This window comes from Engystomops pustulosus, chromosome 1 (genome assembly GCF_040894005.1).
Source record: "Engystomops pustulosus chromosome 1, aEngPut4.maternal, whole genome shotgun sequence".
NCBI lineage: Eukaryota > Metazoa > Chordata > Amphibia > Anura > Leptodactylidae > Engystomops > Engystomops pustulosus.
Genome location: NC_092411.1, coordinates 194111360 through 194127844, shown reverse-complemented (window position 1 = coordinate 194127844; position 16485 = coordinate 194111360). Strand labels below are relative to the sequence as shown.

Here is a 16485-nt window from a genome sequence, read left to right as displayed (position 1 = left end):
GTACCGACAAAGATTATCTTTCACTTGGGCAAAAACCTAGTGCCCCATCTTTATTGTGTCATATTGGTGATCCCACTGGAACATTTTTTTAACATTTTTATTAATTTTTCACAAAAGATATTAACAATATCAAAACAAATAAGACAGACAAACAACATAGAGAAAATGACACAAAAATGTCTAGTCCCAATTATTCTACAGAGAAGGTTCCTAATAGATTTTAGCTAGAGAGAGAACATATAGTTTAGCAAGTTTATAAAGTGAAATAATTACACCTTGGTCTCCTAAGTTTAATTACTAAGACATCTAACTTTGTTTTGTAGTTTTGTAGTTATCTTTTCATATCTAAGTAAGTAGTGAGTCTCTCAATTATATTTTTCAGGAGTGGGGGGTTTTGCACTATTCCATTTTAATTTTGATGTAAACTCGGCACGGGTGGCTGCAAAAAGCGTTTATCTATAATCCATCTTACTTTTATTTGGATTACTTCCCCAGCCAGATTCAGTAATGCTACCTCAGGACTAGGGTTGATCCTAATTCCAGATATTTTAGACAAAATTGTGAAAATACTCTCCCAAAGATCCTTTATTCGGGGGCAAGACCACAGAACATGGTAGATGTCCGCCATCATCCCGCACCCTCTCCTACATTTATCACTATATGTATTTAATACTTTAGAGATTTATGAAGGCAAGGTATATGGTTAATACAGACTACTGCCCTACCTGATGAATACAGGTAGGGCAGTATAGTAAATTTGCATAGTAAATTTCTTGTTAAGGTAGCCTTCCCATTTTGTCATATAACTTAATTTATACCTTATTTTAGTGGTTATCAGCTCTGAATATATGATAGAAATATCCCACAGGGACATTGAACACTGGTTACCAGATTCCTGCTAGCCACAAAAGAAAGAACACATGATTCTTTTCATTTCTTTATTTGGTGTTAAGCTTCAAAAATTGTGTTTGCCAACACAGTTGCTTTGCTTTATTCAAAGTTACATTACAGAATGTAACAGTATGTCCAATTACCATAAAATAACTCCCTGTTTACAGCGGGAATCTCAAAACAAATCCCAATATCCCACTCGGAGGAAGACATCAAAATCCTGGAATTAACATTGCAATCCCAGCCTGGATTATAAACAATCCCATACTCTCAACATATATAACTAAAAATATTAATAAATGTACAAAAAATTGTTTCTATGGTTTATACCGTTATGATCGAAAGCTATAATATGAAGTAAGCAAGTAGAAAAACATAGAGGGTCATTTATTTTTTCTTTTTTTTTCTATTATACTTGTGATTTTTCCACTCGCCTAGCAAAGTTAGACACTTAAGAATTTTCCAGATGTGGACAAATAGTGCAACTTTGGCGGAAATCACTCTTAAAACATTATAAATAAACCTCCAGTACCTATCATATGTAGGAAAAACTTTAGAAGGGGTTGCAGAAAAGTTTGCGAATTTCCTGTTTTGTAACCTGATTTGCAGCATATAGCATATTGGACTACAAAATCTATAAAATTCAGTTTCAGACAATCAAACTTTATAGTTTTTTGTGTTTAGGTTTTCTTTAAAATACAACCGGCAACATAAGTATAAAACTAACAAAAACTAGAACGTTTTTTCACATAATTGATAACGTTATAGTCCCCCTCTGTCCCTTTTCCATCTTCGCATGTTCTGACACAATGGGGCTCATTTAATAAGGGCCCGCAGACCGCACTTTCGTCGGACATCCCAGCAATTTCCGTTTTGCGCCACTGGGACAGGGATTTAAAGCGCCGGCTTTCATGCGACACAAATCGGGGGCGGACCGTCGGACGATCCGACAGATTCGGACACACCGTGGGACTTAAAAATTGTGTCGCAAGCCAAGCACTTACATGCACCGGGAAGAAGAAGGTGAACTCTGGCAGACATGAGCGGGGAAGCGACACATTGGACAATGCACTTTAGGGATCTCCTCCGGACCGGGTAAATAAATGTGCACCAATATCCTTGGGCACAGTGACATATCAGTAGTAGAGTTTCCATTCCCATGCAGAGATCCAGCTAAGAGTCCTTATGGCAATGTCCATATACAGAAATGTTTTAAAGCCAGAAAGCTCTTGTAGGATCCTTTTTCATTTGAAAGTTGCCTTGTCAGATATTAAGTAGTATTTCAGTAGTCAGACCATGAGTAGAGATAAATAATTCCACAGTCTCTGGAGTAGAATATTTAATGAACATTTTACATGAATTCTGTGTATTCGAATGGCAAATCTCTCAATTTACGTATGTTTTCTTTGTTCCTTACGGAGTTTAAACATTGACTTGTGATAGTTGTTCTTCTGTATTACATGTTTCATTATTTTGACGAGACTTTTTGCATCTAGAGGAAAAAAAATTTAAAAAGGCAGTTAAATTGGGGTTCACTGAACTACACACTTGTGTCTTAGTCTGGTTGCACATGAATTTATCTGGTGTTTGCGCTAATAGTGTGTTGCGGCTGCACTATCTACGCCGTGGCACAGTCCTGTGCAAAGAAAGGGCAAAGGGCATGTCCAACAGAAATGTGGCTCACACGCCTTGAACTGAGCGCACCAGAAAAAATCTGCTGCACACGGATCCTGCACATCAGACGCTAACATTGTGCGCCACATTCATGAAAACCGACACATGAATGTGTTGCCCACTGCTCATTATTGAGGCAAACTGCACATGTTAAATCTGGGCCTATTCGTTTGATTGGTAGGCATTGAAATAACATTTAACACCCCATATCAAACATAGAGTCAAAACCCTACATTGAAGCAGTGCTCATTTAAAAGGACAGCACGGACTGGACCACTGTTTATCTAAGACAGCTGCCTGCTGGCACCTTGCAATAGTTAGGGAAAAGTGTGATCATAATTGCTGTTATGTCCAATTAGAACCTGGTTCAGTGTGGATTAACGGATTGGGATATCCTTTTTGCCCATAGTACACCATACATGGAGACAGAGCTTATTTCCCACTGATTAGCTCTGGTCCTGACAAGGGTAGTACCATAGACGGTACCGTACATATATGCACCCCACATCCCCCACCCTGATGCATTTCTTCCAGATAGTGGAGTCATCGGGGGGGTCATATGTTGATGTTACAGTGGTTAAAGTAAATTACCAGGTAGTGAAAACCCCATTACTGGGGTGGCCAGAGAGTTATTTTAAGGTGTAAGTTGTCTGCCTTATCTAAATCGGGGGTTGATCCATATCCAGGATCAAACAGTGTCAGAACCCTGTATCAGACAGTGCTAGGAACCTGGCTCAGAGGACTTCTATGTGATTCCTGTGCTGTCACTAAAAATAACAGGCGTCCAATTCCCAGGATATTTAAAATGACCGGATATGGTATCTTGGTACCGTCTCCGTCTTAAACATACCATTAAGTCATCTGCTTGAGTTTTAAATTCCTGCATTGTGCTAAAATTCATCATCACTCTAAGTACTTCACCCTGGGGATCCTCTTACAAAGGGGTAGTGGGTAACTACTTTCCCATCTCAGTAAAGAGTTAGTAGAATAAGGCTTGCGGTAGATGGCGATGGCCCTGGAACAGATTTGAATACGTGGGGCACTATGGCTTCCCAACACAGTGCCCCTGAGTTGGTGGTAGACCCTCCCATTAAACTGGAAGAAATTATGGGTTAAAGAAAATCTCCGAAGATCCAGGGCCAATTTTTTATGTGCCTGGAACAGTGTTTCTCTAGATTCCAGAAAGTGTTCTGCTCCCTCAAGGTGCGTGTCATGAGGTATTGAAGAATACAAAGCTTCAACATGTATGCTGGCTAGCAGCATATCCTTGTCTACGTTGACTCCCTCAACTTGTCTAAGCAAGGCTGTTGCATTCCTGATATAAGTTGGAAAAGATAACACAAAGGGTTTCAATACCTTGTCCACATAGATGCCTACATTCTGGTATAAGGAGTTTACTCCCAACACAATTGGTCTCCCCTATAATGGGTAACAATACAAGACATATTTCCTTATAGTTGGGGGAGTACATGACCACAACTTTCCCCCCTTTATCAAATGGTTTAATAACTATATAGATTTCCAATTCCAGGGTACATTATTCTAGATACAAGATTAACAAACCGATCCACACAAGACACCCCTCTTTTGATGGTATCTTAGTGCTACCCTGAGGTCTGTGAAAGGCCCTTGCCATTATTAAACTGCATACTGCTCGCTGTAAAGCAGCAGCAGTGTTGTTTTCTACTAGTTAACGGCCACATCCACTCAATGTTACTTACCTGCTCTCTTCTCAGCTATTTAGTCACCTGACTTTCTGACAGGAAGTGGAGGGGCATGAACACAGGTAAGAGCGGAAGAGGAGAGAGTTTAGTCTTTTTAAATATCCTGGGAATTGGACGCCTGTTATCTTTAGTGACAGCACAGGAATCACATAGAAGTCCTCTGAGTCAGGTTCCCAACACTGTGTGATATAGGGTTTTGACACAGTTTGATCCTGGGTGTTATATGTTATTTTACTGCACACTAATCAAATTAATAGTGTTTCATGATTTTGCTGTTTTAGTGCATAAAATCTAACTTTAAAAAGTATTTTAAAACGTAAAGTATCTCTAATGACTGTAATTTTTTTGTCATTACAATTTTATAAAAGGTACCACAAAATTAAAACATTTTCTAAGATTAATTGTTAACTCCTCGTAATACCTGCAATAAGATTAATACAGATCCCGTTCATTGGTTACCAGGTATATCACTAGTCTTTGGTTGAGTGACTGCATTTATTCCTACATGCTAGCCCAGTCTAAGGATATAAGAGATATAAGGAGTCCTGATGAAGCCTACGTGTTAGGCGATACGCGTTGGGCGTTTATTCTTTTGTTGGACGGCTTCTGGTAACACTTTTTCATGTATTAGTCATCTTTTATGTCTTTTTGTGGCAATTTACCCAGTCGATCTACTACTGATGTGTTGGATTTACATTAAATATTATTGATTCTTATTTATTTATTTATTCCATCATTTACTACAGGCGGTCCCCTACTTAAGGACACCCGACTTACAGACAACCCATAGTTACAGACAGACCCCTCTGACCTCTGGTGAAGCTTTCTGGATGCTTTACTATAGTCCCAGGCTGCAATAATCAGCTGTAAGGTGTCTGTAATGAAGCTTTATTGATAATCCTTGGACCCATTACAGCAAAAAATGTTTAAACCCCAATTGTCACTGGGGCCAAAATTCTTTTTGTCTGGTTCTACAATTATAAAATATACAGTTTCGACTTACATACAAATTCAACTTAAGAACAAACCTCCAGACCCTATCTTGTACGTAACCTGGGGACTGCCTGTATATATATTTTTGTCACAATGATGTATGTATTTATTTATTTATGCTACACTATTATTGACCTATTGCCTGTCTATTGGGGTTCTTTGTAACCCAGATCTGTGTTTTTAAGTGTTATTAAAACAATTTTTTTGCTCAATAAAATATACATTTATGTCCTATATGCATCATTCTTCTTTTCCTCAATGTACATTCATATCGGAAGCAGTTTTTTCTCGATATTACCCTTTGCATATTGCATATAACAGTTTTGTTTATCCTGTCAATAGAGGGGAAATCTGTCAATTTATTTACTAAGTCTAACCACTTAGCAACTATGTAATATGTTCAGTGTTCGGTTTATGGCTCATAATGTGTATTATTGTAAATCTCCTTTTGACCTTTACATGGACAGTTACTTCATAAGCAAATTCTGTCTGCCATAAATACTGTATTTTAATGACCTCAGAAAAATGTGTAGAAGATAAAATAGACAAGAATGAACTATGCCTTTTGGCTAAATGTTACAGCTGTATATATAAAGGAGAGCTGTGTAACACTGTAGTGCCCAACTAGTGATCTATTTACAGTCTAAGATAATAATTCCACCACAAATCAGAGCGTTTTTAATCTGGGAAAAGAGTAGCACCAACATAAGTATAAAGTTATTTTTGACAGCTTAAAAATAAATGGTTCCTGTTACGTGTAATGAAAAATTAAGGCCAAGGTTTACTGAACTGTTATCAGGTAGAATGCAGAAGTTACCGTATTAATGAAGGCAACTTTTATCTTGCATTTCTGAGATGCAAATCCAACGCCTCAACAGCCAAGTTTAATATGTTCCTTCCAATTTGTATGCCATACATTTGTATATTTTGGGTATGACCTGTATTTTTCCAACTTGGGGAGGACAGTATGCTATTATTTATCTTCTTAGGCTAACAAATGCAACGTTCTAACCAAACTAACCAATCAAATTTTGTATAAATCAATGTGACTAGTATTCTGCATTTTCCGCTCTGAGGGCTTTATGTTTGACTTTAAGTGCTGGTGAACTTGTATTATGCATTTTTCAGCAGTTTTCCCCTTTTCAGGCTATGGGGGAGATTTATCATTAGGCTGGATTTTGCGCAGATGTCTATGTGTTAGACTGGCAGGTTACCAACAGTCTGATTTATGGTGCCGTGGTTGTGCAGTGTTGAATGCCTTCCTATGTGACTATGAGCTGTGTGTGTTGTATGCAAATAGACTGCACCAGGCACGCGTATGTTCAACATCTGCTCAATTTCTGCCTTTTTGCGATGTTTTTGCACAGGAAACTCAAACATAAAATTCAGCAAAAACTTTTAAATTGTGCAAAAACTTTCCCCCGTAGTAGCAATGAAACCACATACACCACCTCCTATGTGATGTAGTTTTGTGATTAAATTTGCATTCTTTTGAAAATTTTCAGTTGATAAATGTGGTGTTGCACACACTGTGGTGTATTTTTTCTCACAAAAAAAACGCAAAAAAGATGTTTGCGCAAAAATTTGCAATAATTGTACTTAGGGGGAGATTTATCATTACTCCTATGTCTCTCATTCTTTGTTGTTACAATGATGTCTGCCATATACTGCAGTGGATGAGAATAAGTTCCATAATGCTACAGAACAAATCCCATGCGTAAACCGACAGGTAAAAAATAAAATGTTAACTTTCTGTTAACTCCTCCGGAATTTTATAGTATTTGGAGAAGCATATAAAAATAAGTTGCTTTTTTATTTCTTAGAAATCTAGTGCTTCAGCTACAGCCGTAATCTCGGTCTCTTGTGTGAACCTTTAAGCCAGTAGCATGAAACGCACTAATAAACATGTGCCACCAGGTTCATAACAGAGACTTGGGTCCTCACTGGAGCTGCAGTGCTAAATTAGTGCGGGAGTTTAAAGGTGGCAAGGAAAGTATGATATACATTTATTTAATGTGATTTTATTTTGTACAGCGTATTCCTCATGGGAACAAAGGATAGTCCAATATTTCTGATTCTCAGTTCCCCTGAAATTTTTCATTCATGGAGAATAGGTATACAACTCCACCGTTGTGCTTTATTATATTCATCTGTGTGTAAGACCACACCTTAAATATGGGATCCAGTTTTGAGCTCCACTTACCACAAAAGGATATAATATGGATGACCCTATTACTAAGTGAAATGATAGGTCTTTTTTATAAGACTTGTTTAGCCTTGATAGAGAATGCCTTGGAGATGTGGTATGAATGTGTATAAATGTGAGGTCAGTAGAAACATTCTGCAGGCAAGTTATTATTTTCCAAAAACTACTTTCTGTACACAAACTTTTGCAAATATTATAACAGGCTGATTTCAAACCTACCTTTCTTTCTTGTAGAACCAGATTAAGGCAATTAATCCGGTGATCAGCAATCCTGCTCCGAGCCAAATGGCAAATTGTGTTGCATCTGTTTCTTTTACATTTATTGCTGATAAAATTAGGTGTTCACACCTTTCTCCTGTGAATCCAAAGTCACACCTACATAAAAACATATGAAAGGGTTTATTTATATCCACATAGTTGCCTTCTCCGTTCTTCCTGCTCTATAACATGCTAGGATTCATGTACCTCTTATTAAATTTAGTGCACTGTGTTCCAGCACATTACAAATGAAGCCATAGAAATTAACAGTATTACATAACTTGCTCTCTGACATCCAGGAAAAGGATTTCATAATTCCCATTCACCAAAACTCTGCCTGGTGATTGGCAGAGCAGTAGAATCACTAAGAACTTCCTGCGCATTAGTCTAAATCATTAAAGGGGTGTTCTCATTTTATTAAATAAATGTTATTGTTACATGATACAAAGTTGTACAATTTTACAATATACCGTATATACTCGAGTATAAGCCGACCCAAGTATAAGTCGAGGCCCCTAATTTTACCACAAAAACCTTGTAAAACCTATATATTTTTTACTCGAGTATAAGCCGAGTTTGGGTTTTCAGCACATTTTTTTGTGCTAAAAAACTAGGCCTATGCTCGAGTATATAAGGTACTTTTCTTAGTGGCTTTCTAGATTTCTGCTTGCTGTGATTCTGTTGAAAGTTTCTATTTTTACTTCCTGTGAAGAAAAATCGATCCCTGGTCATGTGATGTCACACAGGTGCAGGTTAGTATCAGGGAGAGTAATCAGATCTGTGTGTGTTATAACAAGCCTCTTTCTTTGAATTCTAAAACAGCCCACATAAAGCTAATACCCAAAGAGGGGAAGGACTTGCTAAATCCAGAATCTTATCGCCCAATATCCCTCTCTTGCCATCACTGATAGACAAGGCTCTGGTGGGCTTTATCAAAGGGAGAGCGGCAGTAATCAATATTAGAAAGGTCCTGACAGTTTTAGAGTACAGTGCCGTCCACAGCCAGGAGAGCACCCAGTTCTAGTGCCATTATACGCCGAAAAAGCCTTTGACAACATCAGGCGGCCCTGGCTGCGGAGGGCACTGGAAAAATTTGGGTTTTAGGGGTATTTTTCTGCACATTCATCAGAAACTTATACAATGTACCAGTTTTCAAGCTACAAAAAGGTACGCAACAGGGCTGCCCATTATCTCCACTACTCTTTGACATAGCTCTAGAGCCACTGGCTAGAGTATTAGATGGTTAGGAACTAATCAGGGGAATCAAGGTCGGAGATAGTGAAGTTAAACTAGCTATGTTTGCCTCTCTGGTGTCTCAGAGAATTTACTCCAGGCACGGAAAGTGTCCTCTACAGATCTTGGAAAGAATGGGGTGTTAAGATAAAAATACTCACTAACTGGGTATGTCACATTCACATACCACCAATTACATCACTTTTTTAGGGAAAGGGTAGCTGATGAGACAAAAGAAGCCTCTGAAACATCCTTTACAACTTTGCTAGGGACCCCGCAGAGTGTACAATCCATTTCCTCTCTGTACATTGATATTAAATCTCAGATGCCATGTTTGGCCATTTTACAAATATCTTTATCTAACAATTTATTAGCAATTTGTAAATGTTTTTTTTTCTCTTGGGGTGTCTGTATGCAATAGGATGTGACACTCTGCAATTGGACAAAGTCAATAGCTTCTGGCCCTGGAGGCAGCATGGATCATCTGAATAATTTGACTCTACTACATAGTTTATATGTCAACCCTTTTACATGTGTTTATGAATGGAATTTATATAAGGTCATATTCATGTGACATAAAAAAAATCACATGGTTAAAGGGAACCTGTCACCAGGGACCTCATTTTCACTACACACAGGTTGCAGAAGCCCATCACTCCTGCAGTGCAAATCTGCCTTTCTGCCTTTTCTATGCATTTGCATTACTATATAATTGTGTGTTATAACTAACCTTGTACCCTGACAAAATCCTCTGTTAAGTAACAGAGGTTGGGCTTTGGTTTGGATGCATTTCAAACAACATGTGACTTGTCTGTGTTACTCACTCCTTAGCTCTTGGTCCCCAACTTTGTGCTCCTGTACAGCTCCACCTCCTGCTCCTTCAGAGGACACAGCCTGGTGAGCTGACAGCAGTGGGAGTGGGAGGAGCTGTACCCCTGGGACTACACAGATGATTCTGGCAGGGTGCAAGGTAAGTTATAACACACAATTATATTGTAATGAAAATGCTTAGAAAAGGCAGATAGGTATATTGCAATGTTACTATTATATTAGGATTAAAAACAGGTCTCTCTCTTCTGTTTCTTAAACAGCTGTGAGTGTTTACCCAACCCGCCTTTTCACTGGCTGTAGTATGCTATAAACACTATATTCAACCATCACGCTGAAAATAAAGGGGTTAATCCTCACTACCAGAGCTGTTTAACCAAACAAAGTGAGACTAGATGTGAGCTCAATCAGCCTCCATAAACATACACTGTACAGACTGGAATATGGCTCTCTATGGAATGGAGTAGATTGTTTTTTTTTATGAACTTTATAAATTCATTAATGAAGTATATTAGAAAAATATTCACCACAACCCCATACACACAATATAAATCTCTCAAATAATGGTTATGCTTTAATTTTAAATAGAGATAAAGGTATCATGGAAGAAGCTGCTTTGCTTCTGTGTGTATGGCTTTGGCTTTCTTTGCATTGAACCCAACAACAACAACAACAACAACTGCTAGGGCCATTGGATTGCTCATTGAAAAGAATTGTGTAGCTTTTTAGCAAATTACATCATACTGTATATAAGTATTTAATATGGTATATTGTATACAATACCTGCATATCGGCTCCCCAAGTGATTGATGAATAGTACAGTGACCATGAAGACAAAAGCTTTCATCATCTTCAGTGCACTTTGTCTCATACAGTTCACTCATAGAAGAATCTATAAAAATAAGCACACAACATAAAGTTATTAGAAAAGATGCCCAGAATTGTGTTATGGGGAACACAAGTATTTACTGAGGTGGAGGTGTCGGAGGTGCAGCAGATTCTCTTTAAATCAATACAGGGTAGGAAGTATGTAGTTGTATATGCTTGTAATTATCTTAAAGGGAACCCGTCACCACATTTTTCATAAATATAGCTAGTGACAGTTTCCCATGGAGCCCTATTAACTGAATGACACCGTTATTTTAGCTAAAAATTGTTTCCCTCAAATCCCCATAAAATCAATTTTGTTATCTTTCCTGGAAAACAATCAAATTTAGAACAAGCCAGGGGACTTATTCTGCTTGTTCGAGACCAGCAGCCCCTTAAATTCTCACTCCGTTTCACTTCCCTATGCCCTATGGCTCCTCAGTATTCAGAACTTCATGTCATGTGACTAGGATGATGTCATCTAAGGTCCTTTACCTACTAACATTTGCACAATCTACCCCATGTATATATCTGATCACATGAAATCACAGCATGCCTCCAAGGACTTCTATTCTACCCCTTGCCTCCCTGGAGACATGCTGTGGTTTCATGTTATCTGATATATACATGAAATAGATTATGCAAATGTTAGTGGATAAAGGACCTTAGATGACATCAACCTGGTCACATGACATGAAGTGCAGAATGATGTAACAAAGCTCTCTATTAATGTAACAGCAAGGCACTGACTTGACACAGTGGTTCTTACCCCTAATAATAAGTAAACATATGTCTGTATTTAAATATTGGCATATGGTCCGTAAGTACTCAATTCATGGTGGTAGAAGTGAGACCTGTCAATCAAGACTTGGGAGGCAGGGCAGTGCAAGAAGGATTGGATAAGCTGGACTTGATCACTATCAATGTACTCAGCTAAGGTGAGTTGCATATAAGATTTTTTAACATTGCAGTCATAAAAAGGAACCTTTTAGGGATAAGGGCAATGCTTTTTAATCATAGTTTTTTATGAAGTATATATTTTGGGTGGGTTAATTTGAAAGGCAGATTTCCTTTAAACTCTAATAAGAGTATAGTAAAAAGTACCTTGTGTTCTCTTGTTCTCATAAGGATCCATGGTGCCTGAAGGTTCTTCACTAAAAACAGTAACTACAGCTTAAAAGAAAAAAAAATATTCAGCTAATCAAAGGTACACTCACCAAAAAGAAACATTCTTATTATTTGCATGATGTATCTTTAATGGAGAAACAAGAAAAAGATGTGGCACTCACCATAAAACATTGGGGCAGATATATCGAGCACTGGTAAAATGAAAGCTGAGCTGTGATTGGTTGCCATGGGCAACTGGAAATATTCTGACTTTCAGACACTTGATAAATCTGCCCCATTATCTTCTTTATTTCATCCACGAGTTAAAAGTTTGACAAACGGGTCTTTCTCTAGGAGACTAGCGTGAAACGGCTGTCACCTGGAACCCCCTTTGTGTACCTCTACCCTACATGGCAGATAAAATAGAGAAGATCATTTTTTATGGTGCAGCTTTTCCTTGTTTCTCTCTTGAAGTTATACACTGGATTTAGCTGTCGACTGAGCACCACCAATTTTTGTCCATCTTATGACTCAATAGTATACAGTGATAAGAAGACATTGAATAGTGCCCCTTTTTCATTGCCTCGGACTTGGTTATATGTGCACATCTCCTAATCACAGCTCTATGTGAAGGCCAAACATAGACACAACGCCCACATCACTCCCACATACATCACTCCCACATAAATCACTCCCACATAAATCACTCCCACATACATCACTCCCACATACATTACTCCCACATACATCACTCCTACATACATCACCCCCACTGTTTATTAAAAAGATAGTTTAAGAAATATTGACATTTCTGCAGGTGCTGACAGATAACACTGAGGCTACAAAAGCGTCTCAATTTACAACCTGCAGTGCAAATGACTGTCATTATCTCTAGGCTAGAGTATTTATGACAGGATGATAGATCGAATGCCCTTCCTGAGAGTGGATAAAACTTGTTTAAGGTCCAGACTAATAACATAAAAGTCACTTAAAAATGCATGATAAATCTCTTTAAATATACAATAAGCATTGAGTTATCCTTTAAAAGAGATACAGGACGATTCTCCTATGTAATTTTTACAGAACAGATAGGTGAAACAATTAAAATGTATATGCAATGCATTCTGGTGAAAAGTTTAAGAGACTTCTGCAGACATTGGAGCACATTTACTAACAATAGTACAGTCTGTACCATGTGCAGTTTGCCTGTGTATAATGCAAATTGCTGGCGGATAATAATATATTTGCTCAGTGTACTGAGGCTCTACCGATATTCATGTTCAAACAAAGTTAATTTGTTCTATATACTAATATGACGTACATGTAAGTCAGGAAATGTGGTCTGTAGCCACATCCTGACGTACATCTACGCTTCAGCGATCGCCCGGGCTCCGTAGCAAAACCCATGGGATTGCTGCAGGAGCTCTGCTGTATATGAAAGCCAGGCTCCCACAGTAACAGCTAGGATTGCGATACCCTGTCTGTCCTAGATACACCACTGCTGGGGTCCTATTGTGCTTTCAGCACTATCAACACTATGCAGAATAGGCTGACTAAGGTAATATACTGCAATACATTAGTATTGCAGTATATTATATTCACCAAATGATCACTTGTTCATGTTCCATACTGGGACAAAGTAAAACAAAAGTTTTCAAAAAAAGTCCAAATAAAAAAATTTTTTTTGAAAAAATAATATAAGATCCCCTATTGCCCCATCACATCTAAAAATCACATTTGACATTAAAAAAGTGAAAATCACAACAAAACACTACATATTGGGTATCACCAAGTCCATAACAACCCATAGAATAAAATAAAATTGTTATTGAACCCCGTGAAAGTCATAAAAAATTCAAAAATCCACAAAAATGCTGATATTTTCACATCCAACCTCATAAAAAAAGAATAAAAAGTAAAACATTTACCACAACATGATACCAACAAAAAGTATAGCTTGTCCCACAAAAAACAAACCCTCAAACAGCTTCATATACAAAAAATAAACATGTTATGACTCTTATAATATGGCGATGCAAAACAAGCTAGTTTCTTAACATATGAGTTCTATATTCTGCAAAACAAGTCAACTGTAAAAAGGCTATATACATAAGGTATTGTCATAATCATGGTAACCTATAAAATAAAGATAACATGTTATTTAACAAAGAAAAAAAATAAAAACCCTAAACCAGAATTAATGATTTCCTTATCTCCACCAAGAAATTGTTAATAAAATTTAATCAATTAGCTATTGACCACCCCCCCCAAATGATGTACCTGAAAAGTGGATCTCATCCTGGAAATAATAAGCCCCCATATGTCCACATTCCAAAAAAATAAATATTTTATAAAATGTGACAATGCAACTGCTCTGGATGGCGCTTCTTCCATTCTAGGCCCGGAAGTGTGCCCATGCAGCAGTTTATCAACACATATAGGATATCGGCATACTCGGGAGAAATTGGGTATCAAACTTTGAGGAGCTTTTTGTCATTTAGTCCATTATGTATTTTTAATTTTTGAGCCAAAATTAATTTATTGTAAAAAATGTATTGTAATGTATTGTAAAAAATTACAAATTGTAAGTTCAACCTTCATTTTGTTTTTACCCCTGTAAAACACCTAAAGAGTTAACAAACGTCTCTTCTTAAAATTGGTTTCTCATACATTGAGGGGTGTAGCTTCTAAAATGGGGTAATTCATTTGGTTTTATTATTATTAGGCCTCTCAAAGTCACTTGAAAACTGAGAAGGTGCCTGTAAATATAGGTTTTGGAGATTTTCAAAAAAATTAAAAAAATTGCACCCATAATTCAAAGCCCCATAGCAACCTACAAAATAACAGGATGCATTAAAGGGGTATTCTCGTCTGGGCATTCACATTCAGTTTGATAAATCTGCCATATATAAACATTTCTTCAATTAGATGTTATTAAAAAAAATGTTCCTGTGTGAAGATAATTTCTCATAAATGTAGTCATGTTGTCCCTTAGAAACGAGATGGCTTCCTCGGATACGGCCACCTCTACTGGAGAGATTGCACAAATAAACAAAAAGGTTATTGTATATAAAATGTCCGGGAGTTACTGCAGGTCCCACAGCCGTCCTCTGGTAATGATTACTGAAGCCAGGTGGTCAGGCAGGACTCAATAGCTCATGTCTGGCCACTGCTGCCAGAATGTGAGGTGGTCGTAACCGAGGAAGCCATCTTGTTTCTAAGGGACAAAATGACTACATTTATGAGAAATTATCTTCACACAGGAACATTTTTTTTAATAACATCCAATTGAAGGAATGTTTATATATGGAAGATTAGTGAAACTGAATGTGAGTGCCCAGACGAGAATACCCCTTTAAAAACCATGCCAACATAATGTGGACGTTCAGAAATGTTAGATATGAAGTTATCCGGGTGCTATGACTATCTGCCTGAAAAGCAAAGAATTTAGAACTTTTGAGAAGTTCTAAATTGTTGACGAATTTCCAACTTTTTCATAATTAAGCGCAAAAGATATCATCCAAATATTTCCACTAATTTCAAGTTCAATGTGTGACGAGAAAACAATCTCAAAATGACCTGAGCATGTTATAGCATTTAAATGTTATGACCACTTAGTGACACAGGGCAGATTTAATAAATCCCCTAAAGGAGCTTAGTCCTTAAGGGGTTAAATTACAATAACCCCTAGTAGAGCTTTTCTATTATGTCTATGGATATATGAAAAAAATAATGTAATACAATAAAATACAGGACAGATGCTCTTTCATGCAATCAAAGTAAAAGTAGGAACCTACCAAATATCAGTAATAAGAAGATATTGCGAGAAGCCATTGTTTAAATCAGACCTGCTATCTTCTGTCTCCTCCCAAGTATTACACGCCGATGAGGTAAAGTGTCTCCGTTACACATGTTCCCTTATATACAAGGTGGAATGATGTAAACTCTCAGTCACAACATGGATGACCACCCACCACATAACTCCCTAGGGACATCAATTTGCCTATTTAAACGGCATGTGGGTGAAGTAAAACATGCCACAACATCACTTTCTTTTTTTAACACTTGGGATAGTACTGCCAATGGTATGCTGTGGGTTAGACATCAGTGTCATCATTAAAAACAGCCCACTCAGTGTTTGTGCTAATAATCTATATTACATATGAATTCCCTTGGGGCAGAAATGCTTCTTTCATATGTAATATACATTTTTGACATTCGAACGTGTAAGTCCGCTTAGTCAGCTTTGGGGGCTTGAAGATTCTATGACAGATAAAAGCCAGAAGAAAAAAATGTCAAATATGTGAATGATGTACCTTTTAAATGATGTAAGAAATCATAGTGTACTCTTTCCCGTGGAAAAAATTATTGAGGAAGCAATGAATAGGAATAATGAGATATATATATACAGGCAGTCCCCGGGTTACATACAAGATAGGGTCTGTAGGTTTGTTCTTAAGTTGAATTTGTATGTAAGTCGGAACTGTATACTTTATCATTGTAACCCCCAGCCAAATATTTATGGTCTCTGTGACAACTGTATTTTAAAAATGTTGGATTGTCATTAGAACCAGGATTAACAAGAAAGCTTCATTACAGACACCTGTGATAACTGTTACAGCTGTTTATTGTAGTCTAGGGCTAAAGTACAGTAAATTCCCAACATTCAGGTCCGTTTGTAACTAGGGATTGTATGTAAGTCAG

The 16485-nt window shown here is 37.4% G+C and overlaps 1 protein-coding gene across 1 annotated transcript; it reads right to left on the bottom strand.

The window, feature by feature from the left end:
* Positions 1–1969: 1969 nt before the first annotated feature.
* Positions 1970–15685, bottom strand: EPGN (epithelial mitogen). The gene is made up of 5 exons (XM_072126612.1): positions 15579–15685; positions 11779–11847; positions 10591–10699; positions 7708–7863; positions 1970–2383 (listed from the first exon to the last, which is right to left on the bottom strand). The coding sequence occupies exons 1-5, from the start codon at positions 15613–15615 to the stop codon at positions 2314–2316; spliced, it is 441 nt and encodes a 146-aa protein (XP_071982713.1). The 5' UTR covers positions 15616–15685; the 3' UTR covers positions 1970–2313.
* Between the last annotated feature and the right edge of the window lie 800 nt (positions 15686–16485).